This window comes from Talpa europaea (genome assembly GCF_964194135.1).
Source record: "Talpa europaea genome assembly, chromosome: 15".
Classification (NCBI taxonomy): Eukaryota; Metazoa; Chordata; class Mammalia; order Eulipotyphla; family Talpidae; genus Talpa; species Talpa europaea.
In genome coordinates this window covers 67,471,488-67,494,591 of record NC_140083.1, presented here as the reverse complement: position 1 = coordinate 67,494,591, position 23,104 = coordinate 67,471,488, and the positions used below count along the sequence as shown (strand labels likewise).

General features: G+C 37.3%; 1 protein-coding gene across 1 annotated transcript; it reads left to right on the top strand.

Annotated features, from left to right (window-relative positions):
• Positions 1-1,891: 1,891 nt before the first annotated feature.
• Positions 1,892-19,744, top strand: LOC311185436 (C-type lectin domain family 12 member A-like; the record flags this gene model as incomplete). Its single annotated transcript, XM_084256062.1, has 6 exons — positions 1,892-1,970; positions 9,426-9,524; positions 9,799-9,987; positions 11,502-11,653; positions 12,662-12,768; positions 19,547-19,744. The coding sequence occupies 6 exons, from the start codon at positions 1,892-1,894 to the stop codon at positions 19,719-19,721; spliced, it is 801 nt and encodes a 266-aa protein (XP_084112188.1). The 3' UTR covers positions 19,722-19,744.
• Positions 19,745-23,104: the final 3,360 nt, after the last annotated feature.

Sequence of the window (23,104 nt, the reverse complement as noted above, 5' to 3'; positions counted from 1 at the left end):
AACTATATCAAACTAAAAAGTTTCTGAAAAGCAGAAGAAACTTTCATCAAACGAAAAGAATACTACTACCAAATGGCAAAAGATATTTGTATATCATATAGCTGACAAGTGGTTAATATCTAAATTAAACAAAGAACTCATCAGACTCAACAATAATCAAGTAAACAATCCAATTTTAAAACGGGCAACCTATCTGAATAGACATATCTCCAAAGAAGACATACAGATGGCTAATAGGCAATGGCAAGATGTTCATAATCTCTTATTTTTGGGGAAATACAAATGAAAATAACAACGAGATCTCATTGCTGTGAGAATGGTCATTATCCAAAAGATGAAACAAATCTTGGAGACGATGTGGTGAGAAGAGAACACTTGTATACTTACTGTTGGTAGGATTGCGAGTTGGAGTAGGTATTGAAAGCAGTATGGAGAAATCATACTGCATCTCAAAAATAGAAATCAAAAATAGAAATTCTACACAATTCAGTTATCATACTTGTGGGTATTTACCCCCCAAAGGTAAACACAAAATCCAAACACTATATCCACACCCCATGTTTATTGCAGCATTATTTACAATAGCCAAGAATTGAAAACAATTTAAGTAGATATCATCTGATGAATGGATACAGAAAATGTGACATATGTATGCAAAAATTGAATACTCTTTAACTATAGAAAGTTGAAATCCTGCCCTTTGCAACAGTATGGATCAACCTAGAGGGCATTATACTTAGTGAAATAAACCAGATAAAGACAAACATCTTATGATTTCACTAATATGTGGTATAGAGAAAATCAACAGATGGACTAAATAAAACAAAAACAAACTTGTGGACTGTAATCAGTGGTTATCAGAAGGGAAAGGGAGAAGGGATGGATAAATGAGGACAGAGAGCCAACTATATGGTGAAGGATAGACTCGAACTATTGGGGATGAACTCCGTGTAGGACAGGTATGTACTGATTTGCAATGATGCACACCTGCAATTTATATAATGCCATAATGCAGTGTTATTTCAAAAAATTATGAAATAACTTGAAAACAATCATTGCCCAACTCCCACCTGCTTTGCATACTTGACCAAGAAATGGATGGACCACTGCTTCCAAAATTGTGGGATCAAACATAAAAGAATCTAACTTAAGAGGCCCTCTAGATTCCTTTTCTTCCCCTTTTTGATAGATTAGTTTGGTAGATTAGATCAATGAATTGAGGCAGTTTGCAGAGAAACAAGACTGATCTCACCTCTACTGGCCTGCAGTTATTTCTAGGGATTTTTCCATCAGTGTGTATGTTACCTGGGTCCCAGATTCCTTAGTAAATTTCTTTGTTATAGAGAAACTAAGTGTTCCTTAGTTCCTCTTAGACTAACCAGCAGCTGTGTAACAAGGGGACAGGGTGCGGCTTCCACTCTTCCTCTCTCTGCGCTGCTTTCTCTACCTGCGCAGTTGCTCTACTAAAGCAAACTCATCTGACAGCACTTGGCTAGACACACACAGGACTGCAGTTCCAGGTCATTGCTGTAGACTAGTCAGTGTCTGAGAACTTGTGATCCCCTTGAAAGACATGAATAACATCCCAACATCATTTTAAAGCTACCTTCTGTAGTTGGTAAGTATACAGAAATGGAGAAAAGGAACACATAAGAGGAAGTTGAATATATGAATAAGTTAGCTCTTCAACAGCTGTTTGTTCTTATATAACACATCAGCCTGCAGCTTATTTGCAGTTCGTCTTTGGGCTCAAAAACATTGAATTTAAATATTGCTTTAGAACCACAAGCTTAAAATCACAGATCCTATTTAACATTCAACTCTGTTTTTGTTCGTTTTTTGAGGGTTTTTTTTTTTTAGAGTTTGCCAAGCTTCCTTTGCATTGCCAACAATGTCTGAAGAAGTTATGTATGCAGATCTAAAATTCCAGGACTCCAGTAAAACAGAAAATGGCAAATCTGGGATAAAAGGTAAGATTTTGAGCTATAGATGTGTTGGAATGTGATAAAACTAATGTGTAGAAGAGTAAAGGTAGAAGCTTGCTCCCTAAATATGAGTGAAGACAATGATTGTTCAATTTTAGTTTTTAATTAAGCCTCCCATTTGTACTAAAGCTATTAAATGTGTCCATATGAATGTTTATAAAGGGTATTTTTAAAGGCCCTAATCAATAGCTCGAACACTGAATTTTTCATAAATTTTCTATTTTTAATATTTCACTAAGGCAATTAGAACTGCATTTCATATAACTGCATTGTGAATTTTTTTTCTCCATGAAATAATGCCACAGGACAAGGAATATATGCTATTTAGAAAGTCATATCTTTGTATTTTTTTTATATATATATAAGAAAATGGTAGCATGCATGTGTGTGTAAAAGAGAGGGAGAAAGTGACAAAAAGAAAAAGAGATAGAACTTTAAAGACTTTCATTTGACTTTATATTAATTCAAGTGTATAATATCCTAAATTTTCACTTTCTTCCACTCCTTTTGGTCATCTTTTCTCAACTTGCTAAAATATAGAAAAGTCTAAGCTGAACGAAAAGACATTAGAACTAAAGAAAGAAAAGAGAAAGAAATAGTAGGAGACAGAACACGGAAAACCATGATGCAAGTGAAAACTTTGTAGTTTTCAATGCAAATTTGAATTATGATATAAATGAGCCAGCTGTGTAGACTTTTAGGTTATACTTCAATGAAGTGTACCCTAAGATTCATCCTGCTCACAACCCCATATTATTCTGACTTCCTGGCTCCTGGACTTTTGCATGCAGTCTGCTCCAGCACATTCACCAGGGTGTTTAAATTAAAAAACACTTAAATGGTAGGATTGGAGAACACAGAAAGTTGGTAGAGTTGGTACAGTTAGGAGAGAGAGTAACAGAAGAATCCTCATACATTATTTGTGTCTCCCAACAAAATGTAGCATTTGTTAAAATTCTAATTTTCTGTGAACAGAAATTTCATTGTTAGATTTCAGATTCATTTAACATCAACATTGTGACTCTTTAGAACAGCTCAATTTTGTTGTCTTTCCCTCTACTACATATTTTTAAGGGTGACCCTTAAGGATTGTACAATATTTTCAATTTTATTTTCTTTCTTTGTATTTCTCCTTTTTGTGTGGTGTAAGAGGATGCAAATACCACACATTTTCTATGCCAACAATTACCCTTTTTGTATCCCATCACATTTTTTCCTCTTTCCTGTCCCACTAAGTCATCTTATTCTAAATCTCCACTTCAGAAATTTTCTGATTCGCAGAAATTTTCTGGGAATGTTCAATGTATGTATCATTATTTTCTCAGTTCCATCTGATTTTATCATTAGCAGCTTAAAGTCTATAGTATGTAATATAAACATTACATTTTGTAAAAATGTCCCTTAGTGCTGCAGGAGGCCTTGTTGCTCCAGCCAGATAGGATACTGACAAGCAACAAAGAGAAAGGGCCTCACACCATGGGGCTGAAGATCTGGCATTCCTTTGCTTTTTGTTCTTGGTCATAGAGAGAGAAAAATTTATCAAAAAGCATATTAGGCAATAAATTATATGTATCAGCATATTGTAAGTAAATAGCATAAAAATTATTTGTTTAAAAATTAATTGTTGGGCAGTTTGGCCCACTTGACAATGGGAGATGGTTTATTAAACATGCCTGACAAGCATCACAATACAATAATTATAATAGGTCCTTCTATTTTGTTTTCTCTTAAAGTTTCTTGGGAAAGTTTTTAATATAAAGCTATTTAAGTTAAGAAGTTTCTAGGTAGAAAAAGTTCCGATAGCTGAACAGCAGCTGGTCTCCGGCTGAAGGTCATGTGAATAGAATAGTCCTTTGATGCTTAGGCTTTAACTGATAGGAATGCACTGGCGGTTATTCACTGTTTTAAATAATTGTCTAAATAAAAAAATAAGTAGCTTTAATGTTAGGTCTGGTTTATTATCTATTAACCTTGAAAGCTGCCGTCTAGCTGAGACCTGTAGGGGCCAGTAGTCTATGGAAAACATAATATACTAATTGTTGTTGCTTTACACATGATAATGTATTTCCTTATTATTATTACTAATAATAAATAAATAAAGACCTGCTAAGTCTCTCGGCAGAAGATACTAGCACCTCACCAAGTGTCAGTGTCTCCTCATTCTACCTCATTTTCCTCCCCCTCAGCCCTGAAGTTTCAGTTCTTTCATTTTCGCCGACGCCGTCTCATCCTTTCAGGAACCCTGACACGACGTTTTGCCGGAGGCTGGTCCCCGGCAAGTGGCGTCCGAACCTTAGTCTCTTGCCACCTTGTTTAATGTGCTGTCATTTTCCCTAGAAAAACTCCATTCTGGTTAAAATCAAGTATTTATCTACTCTGAACTCTACCCAAATAGGCGGGCATTGCTGGTGAAAATTACACAAACTCTCAAGCCCAGTTTATTAAATTTCTGTCTGAGCTGGTCTCATCTCACAGTTGTTGATGCAGTAATATTGTGAAGTACAGAGAGCATTGCCAGTCAAATGCCAACTAACTCTTTTAGACTTCGCAAAACAGTGAAGAGGAAAAGAACTGCATAGTCAGGATCTTACCTAAGGTTGAAGTGTAACTTCAAATGTTGTCTTTCTTTTTTTTTTTTTTTTTTAAAAGATTTATTTATTTATTTTATTTTATTTATTTATACAAGCACTGGGTACAGTCAGAAGCACAGGAAGGTGAGAGAATTCACCAGAGCCAGAGCAGGGGGCAGAGCAGGCAGAAGGACCGAAGCACATTGCTGAGGGGAGCAGCGGGCGCAGCGGGTGGCAGGAGAGGTCTGCGCGCCATGTGGGACCCTCCTCCGGTGGCCGGGGAGCAGCCGGGGATCGAACCGGCACCGCAGAGGCTGCAGGCAGCTTTGCAACCCAGCGCTCAACCGCTGCACCACCGGGGAGGCCCGTCTTTCTTTTTTTTTAAAAAAGATTTATTTATTTATGCATACAGGAACTGGGATGTGGCCCAGAGGTGCAAGGGGTGAGAAGATTCACCAGAGACAGAGTGGGGAACAGAACAGGCAGACTGACTGAAATACACTGCTGAGGGGAGCAGCCGGAGAGTCAAGGGAATTCTGTTGCACCATGTGGTTAACTCCTTGGCCTGCCGGGTATCGAACTCATCCTGTCGAAGCCACAGAGAGCTTCCTAGTGCAGTGCTTAACCCCTTGCACTGCCAGGGAGGTCCTGTTGTCTTTCTTAATAATTATTTTCTCATTTATTTTTATATTCAATTATTAATCTGAGTACCTTCTTATTAATCTGAGTAACTTTTTATAGTCAAACACTATTCTGGGTACTAAAAATACAGGAGCAAGTACCTGTTTTTATAGAAGATAAATTTTAAGTGTGTGAGAAAATAAATGATGGGAGAGAGAGACACACAGAGAGAGAGAGAGAGAGAGAGAGACAGAGAGAGAGACAGAGAGAGATCTCTAATTGTGCTCTGGTCTGTGAAGTTATAGTCTAGAAAGCAGGAAGACCAGCTCTTATGGTCAGTGGGAATCACCATATAAATTCAGTGGAAAGGACAGCACAGAAAGTAAGAACATCTAGTTCAAAGACCCCAGGAAAGTCTGATGGACTTGCTTCCTAGTTCATGCTACACCTTCCCTCTCTGCGACTAACACTGCCCTCCTGCCATATTCTTACTCATATCCCCTGTTTTACTTCTAGATGGTAATTGTGAAATACTCACTCTTATCAAAGGACAAATTTCATTTTACTCTGCATTTCAATCATGTACCTTGTTCAAAGACATTTCTTCTATAAGATTCCCCTTTCTCTCCTGCTTCATTGTCCTCTCACCAATATACTCTACTACCCTATTTAACAAAATACACCCCTACTTGCCCAACTAAATCTATTTATCTTCCATTTCTCTGTTTCCTTTCATAGCCCAACTTTGGGACAACATTGCCTTTGGTCATGGACTCGTGGTCTTCAGAGCTCCTTCTCTTCTCAACGGACCACATTAGGCTTCTGCCCCCATTGTTCCATGGAGACTCCTACGGATCTAGGCCACTGATGGCTTCTCTGTTTCACCCCAAGAATCATATCTCTGCTCTTTTATTATTTAACTTCTCTGCAGCGTTCACAGAGTTGAACCATCCCTCTTTCTTCACACATTCTTTACACAGGCTCGCTGACACATACTGCGTGCTCCTGGTCTCCACTACAGCATAGCAGCTCCTACTCAGCCTTCTTTTTTGACTTTCCATCCTGGATCAAACTCTGTTGTTTATTGCGGGCGAGACAGGAGAGGTCTGTTGTTCTATGTAGGTAGAACCCTGGATAGCCGTGGATCGAACTTGTTTTGCAGAGGCTGCAGATAGCTTCATAGTGCTGTGCTCAAGCCCTTGAGTCACCAGGGAGGCCCTGGATCAAACTCTATTTTATGGAATATTCCAGGACTCTCTTCTGGGTCTTCTGTTTTGTGACACTAAAGATATTTTGCTAAGTTACCTCATTCATTCCTTTGGATTCAAATACGGTGACTTCCAACTCTCTACTGATGATCTGTCCTTGATTTTCCAGACTAGAAAATTAAATACCTGTTTCACATTTCCATATAGATGTCTAATATCCTCTTAAATTAAAATGGTAAACATAGAAATATTTTTTCCTCTTGTTCCTTCTTAGTAATTATCTCCATATCATTAAATGCAAATATAAATACATACTTAAATACAATCACCAAGTGTGTGCTATGTGCCAGCACTGTTCCAATCATATTACAAATCTTAATCCATTTAGTTTCTCAGGTTTGTGGGTTTCTGTTTCTTTTTTTAAACGATGTGGAAACTAAGACACAGAGAATTAAAAGAATTTGTTCAAGTTTCCGCAAGGGATAAGAAGCAAAACCAGGATTCAAGGCTGGGTATTTTAACCCTATAGAATGTTCTGTGTTTGTTTTTTGTCACTGCTATGCTCCCTATAAATATGCTGATCTTATTATTACCTAACAACTTTATCAAGTCAAAAATCTCTCATAGATTTCATAAATGTGTGCTACAGATTCTGATTCAAAAAGTATTCACAATATACCCCGTGAGTCACTCCATTCTCTGATTCTAGTAAATCTAGCTACTGTTGTCTCTCACTGGTCTGCTGCAAGAAGTTCCTCTCTGTTTTCCCTCTTCCAGTACTGCAGCTCTGCAGTTCATCCTCTATATTCTGTAACAGTAATCTTTCTTTTTTTTTTAAAAAAAAAAAATTATTTATTTATTATTTATTTATACAAGCACTGGGTACAGTCAGAAGTGCGGGATCGTGAGAGAATTCACCAGAGCCAGAGCATGGAGCGAAACATGCAGACCAACGAAATACACTGCTGAGGGGAGCAGGGGGCACGCAGGAGAGGTCTGCCACGCCATGTGGGAACCTCGCAGGCGGCCGGTGATCCAACCGGCACTTTAGAGGCTGTGCGCAGCTTCACAGACCGGCGCTCAACCACTGCGCCACCGGGGAGGCCCTGTAACTATAATCTTTGTAAAATATTATATTATTTCTCCCTCCTGATTAAAAAACCCTTCCTGTAATTAAACAATCTCCAGTCCCCTAACTCTGGCTTACAATGGCCAAAAATACTATTTCCTGTCTTTTTCTTTGACCTCCTACTATATCTTTTGTCACCTTGGTCAATTTCATTGCCACTCGGAATGTTTTCTGTTTTTCAAATAGAACCCTAGTAAGGGCCTGAGAGCTAGATCTCCCTGCCTGTGACATTCTCACCACTGATTTTGCATGCTGATTCCATGGTAAGGTCTGAACTGCTTATGCTCTAGAATATAATTCCATTATAATCTTTGCTTACCATAGCACAATCGAGATCTATCTATCTATCTATCTATCTATCTATCTATCTATCTATCTATCTATCAACCATCTATTTATATACCATCATCTACTTATTCATCAATCCATCAACAAATTCTTCCACTTCTCTACTAATCTATCTAATTTTTTTTCCTCAAGTTAAAATTTATATTCTATAAGAACTGGAATTGTGTTTCTTGCTCACTGTGTTGTTAGTACCCAGAAGGTATTCTGTAAGGAAGTTACTCTGGTAACTTTTGAATAGTTCAATGCACAAATAAATGAGAAAAAGTATTAAGAAAGGCAAAACTTGAAGTCATGCTTGTTATCTTAAATAAGATCCTGACTCTGTCATTCTTTCCTCTTAACTACTTTCCAAAGTCAAAAAAATTGTTTCACATATTATCAGCAGTGGTCTCTGTACTTTATTGCATCACCAACTATGAGATGGAGGCATCGCTCAGAAATTTAGTGAGAATATCATGTTATACTATATTTACATTTTCTTGAAAGATTTAATATTCACATCTACATGTCATAATTTAACATGTAAAGATTTAGTAATTAATTTTAAATATATATTATTAATTAAATGCATGATTCCTTATTTATTTTTCTTTAGTAAGACAATGATCTCCTGTGGGTTTACTGGTCATGGAAAAATGAAGTATTCAACAACAGTTTGTTGGTAAAAGAACATGAAAAAGTTTCAATGAGGAAGTGATGTCGATCTGTTCTAGGATCTAGTTTATAGGGGGACTATAAGAGACATTGCAAATAGAGGTGCAGGTGCTTGATCACACTGTGAAGCTGTCCATAGCCTCTGCAGTGTGGGCTGGATCCCAGCCAGCCAGAGAGATACCCACATGGCACTGCAGACCTCTCCTGACACTCATGCTACTCCCTCACAGTGTGTTTCAGTCAGTCTGCCTGTTCTGTTTCCTGCTCTGTCTCTGGTGAATGCTCTCACCCTCCTGCACATCTAGTCTGTACCCCAGTTCTTGTATAAATAAACAAAATCTTAAAAAAAATAGAGACAGCCCCAGGACTCTCAGGATGTCCTGGGGAAAACATACATCACTGATATTATTTTTCAAGATTTAATCATTGTCCACTCAAGGTTGAACTCCCTGTTAGCTGACAGCTGCTCAGTTTCCACAAATTTGGACAGACCAGAATCTAGATGGATTGGTTTTCTCACATCTTCTTTAAAATTCCATTTCAGCCTCTTGTTCCTTGAAACAGTCCACCAGTTAACAGCCTCTCTTGTGAGAACTATTTCAGAGGCTGAACAAGTAACGAAATATTTTTTCTTTTTGATTTATTCTTCAAAAAAGATTTTTTATATCTTCCCCCCTTTTTTGGCTTTTAAACTTTGTTTAAAAATGAACAATGATGTAAAAAATATATAAATAAAAAGAAAATTTTAAAAAAGAATAAAAAAAATTTTATAAAAATGTCCTTAAGTTTCTAGCAAAAACATTCTTTCGTTTTGGGGACATGTTAGGTACAAAGTTAAAGCAAAATGAATGAGTGATTCAAATGAAGATGCACACCACTCTGCTCTCTGTTCTCACCTTGCTTTCCACAGGGCCAGCCGCCCCTCCCCGCACCTGGCAGTGCTGTGTGGTGGCTCTGGCTCTGCTCTGCCTTCTGCTGCTGGCTGGACTGGGAATCTTAGGAAGCATGTGTATGTATTACCCATATTTTGACTGGGTGGGAAAACACATAGAATCGCATGAGTTTTACAAAAAAGTTTTCCTCTTGGATTTAAGGCTCTGAAGCCATAGAACACATGTAGAACGTTGCACTTACAAGATGGCACTTAATCTCTCTCCTTGATTCCTATAAAGAAAGTGATTGCCCCCCTATGCCTTTAATATTTTAATATGATTTCAGCAAAAACGAAGTGGTGGTTGTTTGGGGGATTAAATTTTTAATCTTCTATCTTGTTTGGGATGGAGTTTATGGAACTTCCAACATGCAAATGGAAAAACTGAACAAACTGCAGAGCTTCAAAGAAGAACTTCAGCAAAATCTTTCTCTACAACTGATAGAAAACAACAATAGTTTTGTGAAGATCCGGATCCTCTCTATTAAACTGCAAAATATGGCCACCAAATTATGCCATCAACTATATGAAAAATATTCAGGTAATCTCCTATTCTTCTCTGAGTAAGGTGGACTAACTAAGAGTTTCTAGAGCATCATTTCACTGCTATCTAGCAGTTTTTCCTTAGAAGCCATTATTTGGGAGAAGGAATTAAATGTGGCTGACTGAGGATGTGTTGATATTTTCATGGAACTAGAAAAAAGAACCAGAAAAGGTAATTATAGCCAAAGACCCCAAATTATCCCCAAAGGGGGATAATAGCTACTTAATAAAATATTAGCTGGCATACAGTTTCTCTAATCTGACATGTTTTACTTTTTGTTTTTTTTTTAAAGATTTGTTTATTTATAAGTCAGAAAGTAAAAGAAAAATATTGGATGTTCTCGCTCACAGCAGGAATTTAGAAAGCCTAAATAAGTGACCAGGAAAAAGACTAATTAATACAAAGTGAAAAATGAAAATCAACAAGCAACTATAAACCAGAGACATTCTATAGGGGGGAGGGGCAGGGAGAGGAGGGACTAGGGTCAAAATAAAGGGAAAAATTGTACAGGGAATATAACCAAAATGAAAATGCATACATTGTGCAAAAATGAAATATGATGTAAGAATTATATAAAATAAAATATTTAAAAACAAACAAACAAAAAAAGATTTATTTATTTATGCATACAAGAGCTGGGGTATAGGCCAGAGGTGTGGGGGAGTGAGAGGATTCACCAGAGGCAGAGTGGGGAACAGAACAGGCAGACTGACTAAAATGCACTGCTGAGGGGAGCAGTGGGTGAGAGAGGAGAGGTCAGCTGCACTATGTGGGTAACTCCCTGGCTGGCCGGGGATCTAAAGCATGCTGCAGAGGTTGCAGATTTCTTCGTAGTGCAGTGCTTAACCCCTTGCGCCACCAGGGAGGCCCTGTATTACTTTTATTTGGGGCACTGAGGTGAGTAGAGATAAGGAGAAAAACACATGTCTTTATGGCGACTTCATTCCTAAATTTCAGTCAATGTTTGATGAGTATCATTGTAAAAGAAATAAAACTAGACTTTACCCCATGAATGTAAGGAAATGGTGTTTAAATATCTTTAGCAGCTTCTATTACTTCTACAATGAACACGCAATCTTTGTGATCCTGAGAAGTCTCCCCAGAATTCAACAAATCAGAGAGCTAGAAATGTTTTAGTTAGAGAGGCTAGGAGGGGTGGAGGTTTGTGGGGTTAATTCTCAACAGACAATGTTCTTGGGATTAGCTTTCACTGCCAAGCTGGAAGACAAAACACGAGTAAGTGAGAGAAGGAGATTCGGTGATCATTATTCAGGGCTCCTGAGGAAGGAAAATATAGTGCTCTTTCCTCTGACATATGTTGTTCTTATGATGTTTTCAACACACTACCCTGGTATGTAGGAACCTACATCTCAGGATTCACTTTCTTCACCACTGATGTTAAAAAAAGAAACACAAGTAAATTTGTTTAACTTAATATACAGGATTATAGGCGAAATGAGAATAAGGTAGATTATCAGTGCAACCAAAATAAAACTGTTTCCTCCCCCAAGGACACAAATGTAAACCTTGTCCAAAGGACTGGTTGTGGCATGAGGACAGCTGTTATTTATTCAGTCAGAGGCAAGAAGATTGGCAAACCAGTGAACAGGAATGTTGGAATCTAAATGCCAGGCTGTTGAAGATTAAGAACAAAAGCGTATTGGTAAGCCTTCATTCTAATATCTAAATAGTATCTCCACATTTCACTTTTTTCAAAATATTTATTTATTTATGCATAGAAGAACCAGGATACAGGTCAGATGTGTGGGAGGGTGAGAAGATTCACTAGAGACAGAGCAGGGAACAGAACAGAGAGACTGATGAAATACTCTGCTGAGAGGAACAGTGGGCCAGACAGGAGAGGTCTGCTGTGCCATGTGGGCATCTCCCTGGCCGGCTGGGATTGAACCAGAGCTGCAGAAGTTGCAGACATCTGCTCTCAACCACCTGCACCACCAGGGAGGCCCCCAATTTTACTTATTACTCAGCATTTCTGATCGCATAGAGAGTAACCATATATTCATTTCTTAAGCAAAAGTACATTCCCCCAAAAGTCTCAGCTTCCCTACTGTAAGAACTTTTGTCCTACTTTATACAAGAGGGAAAAACTAATTCACAGTGAATTGATCATCTGATCACTCAAGTGATCAATTCACAGTAATTTCTTCAAAGAAAAATGTTACACTATGAAAAAAAGCTTATTTTTTGGCTACACAATTCTGGACTAATTCTGACTTCTATTTCTAGCCACTCTAAAATTGCTTCATTTTACTTCTATTTTTTCTGTTTTTATTAACTTGTGTTTTGAGTGATTAATTATCTTATTTGCTTCCAGATTAAATATTTAATGCTAATATTTGAAATCTGTAGCTGGTGATTATGCATGGATTGGTAGTTCCTAAATTAAGAGTTTTTTCATTGAGTTGTTGTTCCTTCTCCATGTGAGATGGTAATTGATATAAAAATGCTGAAAGCAAGCTTACAGTAAGGAACACTGTCTCAATTCCTTTTAATGGCATTGAAAAATAGTATAATGTTTAATAAATGTTATCTTAAACAATTATCTGTACTAAATGGCACTGTGATATAATGTATAGAAATGAGAAACAATTATTTCAACAGTATAGAAATAAGAAACAATTATTTCAGCAACCATCTATATTTCTTATAGGATTTTATAAAATCCCAGAATTTCCCATCCTTTTGGTTAGGATTATCTCCCAGTAAAAATTATGAAAAGCCAAAGACTCTGAAGGAGATAATTTCCTCCTCTGACTGGTAAGTCATTTTTTATTTTCTTAAACAAGTATACTAGGTCTTGAGTTTTAATTAATATTATTTCATTTAAAAATTAAAACCTTTCACAGTGATCAACTAGTTAATCCTATATGACATGCTTATTTGAAAGCAATTGTACAGACATAATAATATGACTTTATTCTTCTTGAATTTTTTAGCTGGTTTGAATTAAGATCCTTGTTTGGGTACATAGCAATTCACAGTTAAAACTAGCTTCTATTAAAATTACATCCTTAGGACTACTACCTCATACCATGCAGAAAAATCAACTCAAAATGGATAAAAAAATTGAACAAAAGACCTGAGCCCATAAATTATACAGAAGAAAATATAGGCCAAACACTACATGACATACATCTCAATAACATTTTTTTTTAAAGATTTATTTATTTATTTATTTATACAAGCACTGGGTACAGTCAGAGGCAGGGGAGGGCGAGAGAATTCACCAGAGCCAGAGCAGAGAGTAGAACAGGCAGGTTGACGAAGTACACTGCTGAGGGGAGCAGCGGGCTGTAGGAGAGGTCTGCGCGCCATTTGGGACCCACTCCCAGCCGCCGGGGATCCAACCAGCGCTGCAGAAGCTGCGGGCAGCTTCGCAACCCAGTGTTCAACCACTGCGCCATCAGCGAGGCCCTATCTCAGTAACATCTTTAAAAACACTCCCAAGGCAAAGAAAGTGAAGGTCAAAATGAACAGCTGGGATTACACCAAACTAAAAAGCTTCTGTAGAGCAAAAGAGACACCTACCAAAACAAAGAGGCATCCTATTGATTGGGAGAGAATTTTTGCACACAGTACAACTGCTAAGGGTCTAATCACAAAGATCTAAGAAGAGCTGACACTGCTCAACAAAAACAAAGTAAACCAGCAAGAGACAATAACAAATACAAGAGAAACCCCACCAACTGGGAGAACATTTTTGCACAAACACTAATGATAAAGGACTGATCACAAAAATCTACAAAGAGCTGATGAGACTCAACAAAAACGAAGAAAATAATCCAGTCAAAAAATGGGCAGAAGAGCTAAAAAGAAACTTCTCTGAAGTTTGCAAATGGCCAACAGGCATATGAAAAAATGTTCAACATTACTTGTCATCAGGGAAATGCAAATCAAAACTACCATGAAATACCATCTTACACCAGTGAGAATGGCACATATTAAAAAAACTAGCAACAACAAATGTTGGCGAGGTTGTGGAGAAAAAGGAACTCTCCTGTAATGTTGGTGGGAGTGCAAACTGGTCCAACCACTATGGAGAGCTGTGTGGAGATTTCTTGACCTACTAAACATAGAGCTTCCATATGATCCAGCAATTCCACTCCTAGGTATTTACCCAAAGGACACAGAAACATCAATTCCAAAGAGCACCTGCACCCCTATGTTTATAGCAGCACTGTTTACAATTGCTAAGCTTTGGAAACAACCCAAATGCCCCAAAACAGATGACTGGATCAAGAAGATGTGGTACATATACACCATGGAATATTACTCAGCATTCAAAAAAGATAAACACGTGCAATTTGCAGCAACATGGGTGGAGCTGGAAGGGATCATGCTCAGCGAAATAAGCCAGAAAGAAAAAGAAAAATACCAGATAGTCTCACTCATACCAGAAATCTTGAAAACTTAAATAAGGGACCAGGAAAAAGAATAACTATAAAAAAGAAAATATTGAAATCAACAAACAACTATGAACCAGAGACACTGTATGGGGGGTTGGGGGGACAGGGAAAGTAGGGCTTGGGGACAAAATAAGGGGGTTGTAATTATATGGGGAATATGAAAATAAAATTTAAATAAAAAATTAAAAAAAAAACAAAGTAAACAATACAGTAAAAAAAGTAAGGGGGCGGGGCAGAAGAGTTAAAAAGACACTTCTCCAAAGAAGAACTGCAAATGGCCAACAGGTATAGCAAAAAATGTTCAATATCACTTGCAATCAGGGAAATGCAAATCAAAACCACAATGAGATACCACCTTACACCAGTGAGAAAGGCACATATTAAAACAACAGGCAATAACAAATGTTGGCAAGGATGAAAATAAAAGGGACACTCCTACAATGCTGGTGGGAATACTGGTCCAACCACTATGGAAAGCTGTGTGGAGGTTCCTCAAACTACTAAAAATGGAGCTTCCACATGATCCAGCAATTCCACTCCTAGGGATCTACCTCAAGGACACAAAAACATTCATTCAAAAGGATACCTACACCCCTATGTTTATTGCGGCATTATTTACAGCAGGTGAGATATAGAAACGACCCTAATGCCAATAAATAGATGACTGGATCAAGAAGATAGCATATATAAACCCAATGAAATATTACTCAGCAATCAAAAAGACAAACTCATGCTACACACAACAACTTGGATGGAGCTAGAAGGAATAATGCTCAGTGAAATAAGCCAGAAAGAAAAAATATATATATTGCATGGTTTCACTTATAGGAGGTATGTAAGGGAACCACCTAGGGAGCAGGGAAAAAAATAATTAAAATAAACATAAAAAGAAAATCGACAGGCAACTATAAATCAGAGACATTCTGCAGGAAGGGGGCCGTGAGAGATCCTAACAGGGGAGGGAAGAGCATGGGGGACTATGGTGATGGTGCCTAGGTGAATTGGTGGTGAGGATTCTAGGGGACTATACTTGAGAGGAGAAAGCAAACATTGTACAAACAAAAGAATAATGCAAAATATATATAAAATTAAATAAAAAAGAAATTATACCCTTAAAGAAAATTTTTCCATTGGGTTTTTAAAAAAATATGCTTAGGGCCTCCTCTGGTGGCACAGGCCTTTGAGCACTGCGCTGAGAGCCTCCTGAGCCTCTGCAGCGCCAGTTCGATCCTGGCCAGTCGCGAGGATCCCTCATGGCACAGCAGACCTCTCCTGTCTCGCCTGCTGCTCCCCTCAGCAGTGTCTTTTGTCAGTCTGTCTGTTCTGTTCCCTGCTCTGTCTCTGGTGCATTTTCTCACCCTACGCCGCATCTGGCCTGTACTCCCAATTCTTGTGTAAATGAATAAATAAATCTTTAAAAATAAACAAACAAACAAATAAATAAATAACATGCTTACTATTGCAAAGAGGTGCCACAAATGACAATATCTTGACAAGTGTCTGATCATCTAATAGTGGCCAAAGGGATAATTACTATGAATAAATGTTTGACAAAATGTAAAAATCAACAAAATTCACTGAGAGTGAAATGGACTTAAAATTGTGCTAAGTGCTGGGAGTCAAAAATGAATGAAAAATTGATTCTTCCTTTGTTACTTGACAATTTTATGTGCAAACTAATTAAGCTATTCTACATATAAAATAGATTGTGATAAATGCTTCAAAAAGAATGCACAGAATAGTGAAAAATAAATTTTAGCTTTGTAATTTGTGTTATTACTTACATTTGAAATGGACAATTTTGAATGAAAAATTTAGAGAGAAGCTATAAATTAGCAGAAAAGCATTTCTGCTAAAGAGAATAAAATGAACTTGGACCTGGTATATTGCATATATGATACATAAAATTTATTCTGCTTTATAATATTTTCATAAATGTAGTTATAAATATGCCATTGTAAAGGAATCCTTTTGTTTTATTTGTTTTGCTTATCATGGGCAAAAGCGAGACCTACATAAAAAAACATGCCATAGGGCCTCCCCATTGGCGCAGCGTGTTGAGCGCAGAGCTGTGAAGCTGTCTGCAGCCTCTGCAGTGCTGGTTCGATTCCAGGCCGGCCAGGGAGATACCCACATGGTGCAGCAGACCTCTCTGGTCTTGCCCGCTGCACCCCTCAGCAGTGTATTTCAGCGTCTGCCTGTTCTGTTCCCCACTCTGTGTGGTGAATCCTGTCACTCCCCAGCACCTCTGACCTGTACCCCAGTCCTTGTATGCATAAAATAAATATATTTTTTTTAAGTTTTAGAACATAAAATAAATAAATCTTAAAAAAATAGAAAAATGCCATATTTGCATTTGTTTTATAAGCTTTTAAATTGGAAAACAGACTAAAGAAGGGAACTGCAGCATCAATCTCTTGGAAACTATTCTCAGCCCATATATTCACACTTCTGTGTTAGTTGAGGGCACATCAAGATGGAACTACTCAGGACAAGTAATCTGGGGGACTGCCTCCCTGAAGCTAAGCCCTGAGATTGCTGCACACTCACCTCATTGGGCCAGGCAACAAATAGAAGTGCTGATTGTTTTTCTGTTTTACTCACTTTGCTAGAAATAGTAGGTGTGAGACCAGAGGTCAGAGATGGGACTGCTCCATCTCAGTGGTTAGCAGTGCAGTACAGAATGGGAGAAAGGTGTGTGCACACAGAGGAGAGGAGGGTCTGCATGTTCAAGAGCTAATTTGGACAGAAGGACTAGAGGAAAGGCAGTTTGTGGTCAGGGGAGTGTGTGATGGATTTTGTTTCAAAAAGGTGGATTTCCCTGTGTGCATTTGCAAGTATTGCTAATGAGAAGGAATCTATAACCACAAGGAAAGCACAGCAGATATTTCAAAATATTCATAATACTGAAATTGCAAGTACAGATTGATATAGTATATATAATGCATTCTTTTTGCTTATATGATCTTATAAATGATATATATGTTTATATGATTTCTTTTTCTTTTTCTAAATTCTCAATGTCATTTTTGGGGTTTATTTCTGGAAAGAAAGGTTTTCATTGATGATGGACACATGAGTGTCACCACAAATAGAAATATCACAATTGAACATTAATTGATGTACTTTCATTGATTGATGATGATTATGTATTGATCCAAGTACTGATGCTACATTTTTCCCAAAAGATAATGAATCAGCATCAGTAATCTTGTATTAGAGGCTGGTAATTATTCAGGACTCAGTGTAAAATCTTTGAAAAATATCTTGAAATACTATCGCTTAGAGATGATGATGAGCTTAAGTTATCATAAACCAGGTTAATCCCTGGTTTTGCTGGTTGTGAAAAACATTTGAGAGGACAGTGTCAAAGATTTCCTATTAAGCCAGTTAAAATAGAGATTCAAGAGGACTGCAGTATTCTAAATCATATTAAGTACTCGGGAAGGCAATATTACCTCTGGAGTAAAGAACAGCAAATATTCCAGATGTGAGAAAGTGGAAAAGACAGAAATAATGCAGTGTTTGATCTTGCACATCTGTCAATGAATGTGAGTAACTTGTAAACACCTGATATTCTGAATAATAATTAAAATTTATTTTAGATAATGCAGACCTTAGGAGCAAAGCTACACGGAAATGTAATTTGTGTGTGTGTGAATATGCTTCAAATATTTGATTTGAAACAAGTAATTCTTTTTTTTTGAAATTATTATTATTTATTATATATATATATATATTTACATCATGATTCTTTTAAACAATGTTTGCTTCCTCCCACCCAGGTATAGTCCCCAAGGAATTTTCTTCACCAATGCACTCTTGCACCATCACCTCAGTCCCCTGTGCTCCTCCCTCCCTTCCTGTGATCCCTCTCCCACCTAGTCCCCTGCAGGATGTCTCTGATTTATAATTCTCTGTTTGTTTTTGCGTTGTTGTATTTTGTATTGTTATGAATTTTTTCCCCTGATGTCTTATTTGGTTTCCCTATATTCCTCCTATAAGTGAAACCATCCAGTAATTTTCTTTTTCCTTCTGGCTTATTTCACTGAGCATAATTCCTTCCAGCTCCATCCATGTTGCTGCGAATGGCATGAGTTTATCTTTTTTGATTGTTGAACAGTATTCCATTGTGTATGTGTACCACATCTTCTTGATCCAGTCATCTATTTTTGGGCATTTGGGTTGTTTCCAGGTTTTACCTATTGTAAATAGTGCTGCAATGAACATAGGAATTTTTTTTGAAGCAGTGTTTATGTGTTTCTTGGGTAGATCCTTAGGAGTGGAATATCTGGGTCATATGGTAACTCCATTTTTAGTAGACTGAGGAATCTCCAGACAGTTTTCCACAGTGGTTGGACCAGTTTGCACTCCCACCAACAATGTAGGAGAGTTCCTTTTTCACCACATCCTCCCCAACATTTGTTGCCGCTATTATTTTGATATGTGCTGTTGTTAGTGGTGTAAGGTGGTATCTCATTGTGGTTTCATTTGCATTTCCCTGATTATAAGGGATCTGGAACATTTTTTCCTATGCCTGTTAAGTTCTTCTGCCCATTTCTTGACTGGGTTGTTTACTTTGCTTTTGTTGAGTCCTTTGAGTTCTTTGTATATCTTTGTGAGCAGTCCCTTGTTCTTTGATTGGAGGGCAAAATTTTTTTTCCCAGTCAGTGGGGTGTCTCTTTGTTTTGGTTAATGTCTCTTTTGCTGTACAGAAGCTTTTCAGTGTGATGTAATCCCAGGTGTTTATCTTTTCCTTGACTTTCTTTGCTTTGGGTGATGAGTCTTTAAAGATGCTACAGAGATGTATGTCTTGTAGTGTTTTACCTATATTTTCTGCTAACTATTTTATGGTTTCAGGTCTTATGTCCAGATCTTTTATCCATTTTGAGTTGATTTTTGTGTATGGTGAGACGTAGAGCTCCAGTTTCATTCTTTTCATGTGGTGGTCCAGTTTTTCGAGCACCGTTTATTGAATAAACTATGCTTGTTCCATTGCATGTTCTTTGCTCCTATGTCAAAGATTAATTGTCCATATATATGTGGTTTTACTTTTGGGCTTTCTATTCATTTCCATTGGTCTGTGTGGTCTGTTTTTGAAACAAGTAATTCTTTATTTCCTTTTTCAGGTTCATAAACAACACAAATGGCTTCAGTGGCAAGATGTACTGTGGATACAGATATTCTGAGTATGTTTATTATACGCTTTGCACTGATAGGAAAAAAATTATATGTGAGAAATTGGCTAATCGAGTGAAGATTGAAAATACACTAATAAATGAAGAACCAGATGGATTTACATAGTTAGTGCACTTATTTTGTTTCATTTATTATCCTGCAACTAAAAGCAACTTTATGCAGCGCACCTCATGTGGACCAGACAAGTGGAATAAAGATGCTGATTGACTGACTTTCTGCCTCTCTCCTAACACTTCACGCTTTTCTAAATTTCTTCTTTGTCCTCCTCTTAAGAGTAAAAGGAAATTCTGAGAAAATTTTTTAACAGCTAGACATAGACATATTGCTGAGCATAAATACAGAATTTTGGTTGAAAGTACAGAAAAAGGGCCTCCCATGGTGGTGCAGGTGGTTGCGCACAGCGCCATGAAGCTGTCCGCGCTTCTGCAGTGAAGGTTCGATCCCTGCCAGCTGGCAAGAATGCCACATGCGCCCAGACCTCCCCTGACTCACCCGCTGCTCCCCTCAGCAGTGTATTTCAGTCGATCTGCCTGTTGTGTTCCCCACTCTGTCTGTGGTGACTCCTCTCACTCCCCCATAACTCTGGCCTGTACCCCAGTTCTTGTATACATAAGTAAATAAATCTTAAAAAAAGAAAAATGCAGAAAAACAGCTATTTTGTCTTGCTTCTCCCAAAATAAACAAGCTAGATACCAACATTATAGAACAGTCAAAGGAATTAAATCTAGGAATATACATCAATAGGAAGAGTGCTGCATCATCACCAATTGCGGTTTATTCTATTAATGCAGATTTCTTTCCATCACAGAAAAGAAAAAGAAACTACATTATTCTTTATAGGTACAGAAAAATCATTTGATAAAATTCAACACTACATAATAAAGTCTCTCAGAAAATAGAAGCAAATGTTTTCCTTCTCTGATAATAGCATTAAAGAGAGATTGTTGGCATTAAAAAGAGAAGGAAAATACCACTAGAAACAACAACAACAAAAAAAACTAAATCTAACATTATACTTATGGTAAAAGAGTGATTGTTTTTCTTTTAAGCTCTGGAACAAGATATGAATGGTTTTGGTGGGTCCTGGGGGATGAGAACCATCCCTCATCAGCAGTTCAAATGCTAAAAATTTATGCTTCTGAAATCTCTTGGTGTCATTTCCACACACAGAGCAATAGAATTGTCCTACACTTGCACTTAAATCAAGAGCCCATTTTTAAAAGAAGGATCTTTATCATTTGATTTAAGACCTTCTACAGTCTATTTGAGAGTCTAACTGTGGAAAGAGGCAAGACAAAGAAATTATAAAATGCAGAAAAGAGAAAGAAGACATTTTACCTGTAGATCATACAATTGTGTACATAAAAATATAATTTACAATCAGACTACATAACTCCTTGTCAATGGATAAAATCTTAATGCAGCAATATCAATTCTACTTCTAAATGTCAACAGTAAACAATACCCTTTATACCAACACCAAAGTGGAAAAGAGTAATACACCTCAGAAAAATGTGCAAAACTTCTGCATATGAAAATTACATGCAAAATGGCCCCATTGTCTCAACCCAAGAAACACTCCCTTCCTGGACCCGGCCACCAGACTGCTCATTATGAGCAAGGGAAGTAAATGGCAATCAAGGAAACAATCCAATTTTAACACGGGCAACCTATCTGAATAGACATATCTCCAAAGAAGACATACAAATGGCCAATGGGCCTTGGTAAGATGTTCATAATCGCTTATTATTCGGGAAATACTAATGAAAATAACAATGAGATCTCATTGCTGTGAGAATGGTCATTACCCAAAAGATGAAAAAATCTTGGAGACGATGTGGTGAGAAGAGAACCCTTACACACTGTTGGTAGGATGGTGAGTTGGAGTAGATGTTTTGGAAAGCAGTATGGAGAAATCATACTGCAAATCAAAAATAGAAATTCAAGAAATCAAAAATAGAAATTCTACTTGATTCATTTATCATACTTGTGGGTATTCACCCCCCAAAGTTAAACACAATAATGCAAACACTATATCCATGCCCCCATGTTTATGCAGCACTATTTATAATACCCAAGAATTGGAAACAATTTAAGTAGATATCATCTGATGAATGGATACAGAAAATGTGACATATATATGCCAAAATTGAATACTCTTTAACTATAAAAAGTTGAATTTTTGCCCTTTGCAACAGTATGGATGAAGCCTGAGGGTATTATACTTATGAAATAAACCGGATAAAGACCAACATCATTTGATTTCAGTAATATGTGGTATATACAGAAAATAAACAGATGGACCAAATAAAACAAAAAAACAAACTCTGGACTGTAATTAGTGGTTATCAGAAGAGAAAGGGCGAAGGGATGGATAAATGAGGACAGAGACAACTGTATGGTGAAGGATAGAATTGAACTTTTGGTGGTGAACTCCGTGAAGGACAGGTACATGTTGATTTGCAATGATGCACACCTGCAATTTATACAATGCCATAATGCAGTGTTACTTCAAAAAAATTATGAAATAATTTGAAAACAATCATTGCCCAATTCCCAAGTATGCTTTGCATACTTGGCCAAGAAATGGATGGATCCCTGCTTCCAAAATTGTAGGGTCAAACTTAAAAGAAACTAACTTAAGAGACCATCTAGACTCCATTTCTTCCCCTTTTTGGTAGATTAGTTGAGAGTTTGTTCATGAATTGAGCCAGATTTTTGAGAAACAAGACTGCTAAGCCTATTTCTAGGGCTTTTTCCATCAGTGTGTGTTACCTTGGTCCCAGATTCCTTAGTATATTTATTTTGTTAAACTAAGTGTTCCTTAGTTCCTCTTAGACTTACCGGCACCTGTGTAACAAAGGGACAGGGTGTGGCTTCCACTCTTCCTGTCTGTGCTGCTTTCTGTACATGAGCAGTTGCTCTACTAAGGCAAACTCATCTGACAGCTCTTGGCTAGACACACACAGGACTGCAGTTCCAGGTCATTGCTGTAGACTAGTCAGTGTCTGAGAAACTGTGATCCCCTTGAAAAACATGAATAACATCCAAACATCATTTTAAAGCTACTTTCTGTAGTTGGTAAGTATACAGAAATGGAGAAAAGGAACAGGTAAGAGGCAGTTGAATATATGAATAAGTTAGCTCTTCAACAGCTGTTTGTTTTTATATAACACAACAGCCTGCAGGTATTTGCAGTTTGTCTTTGGGTTCAAAAACATTAAATTTATATTTAATAAATTGTTTTAGAACCACAATCATAAAATCACAGATCCTATTTAACATTCAACTCTAAGTGTTTTCGTTTTTTTTTTAGTTTTTTTTTATACTTTTCCAAGCTTTCTTTGCATTGCCAACAATGTCTGAAGAAGTTATGTATGCAGATCTAAAATTCCAGGACTCCAGTAAAACAGAAAATGGCAAATCTGGGATAAAAGGTAAGATTTTGAGCTATAGATGTGTGGGAATGTGATAAAACTAATGTGTAG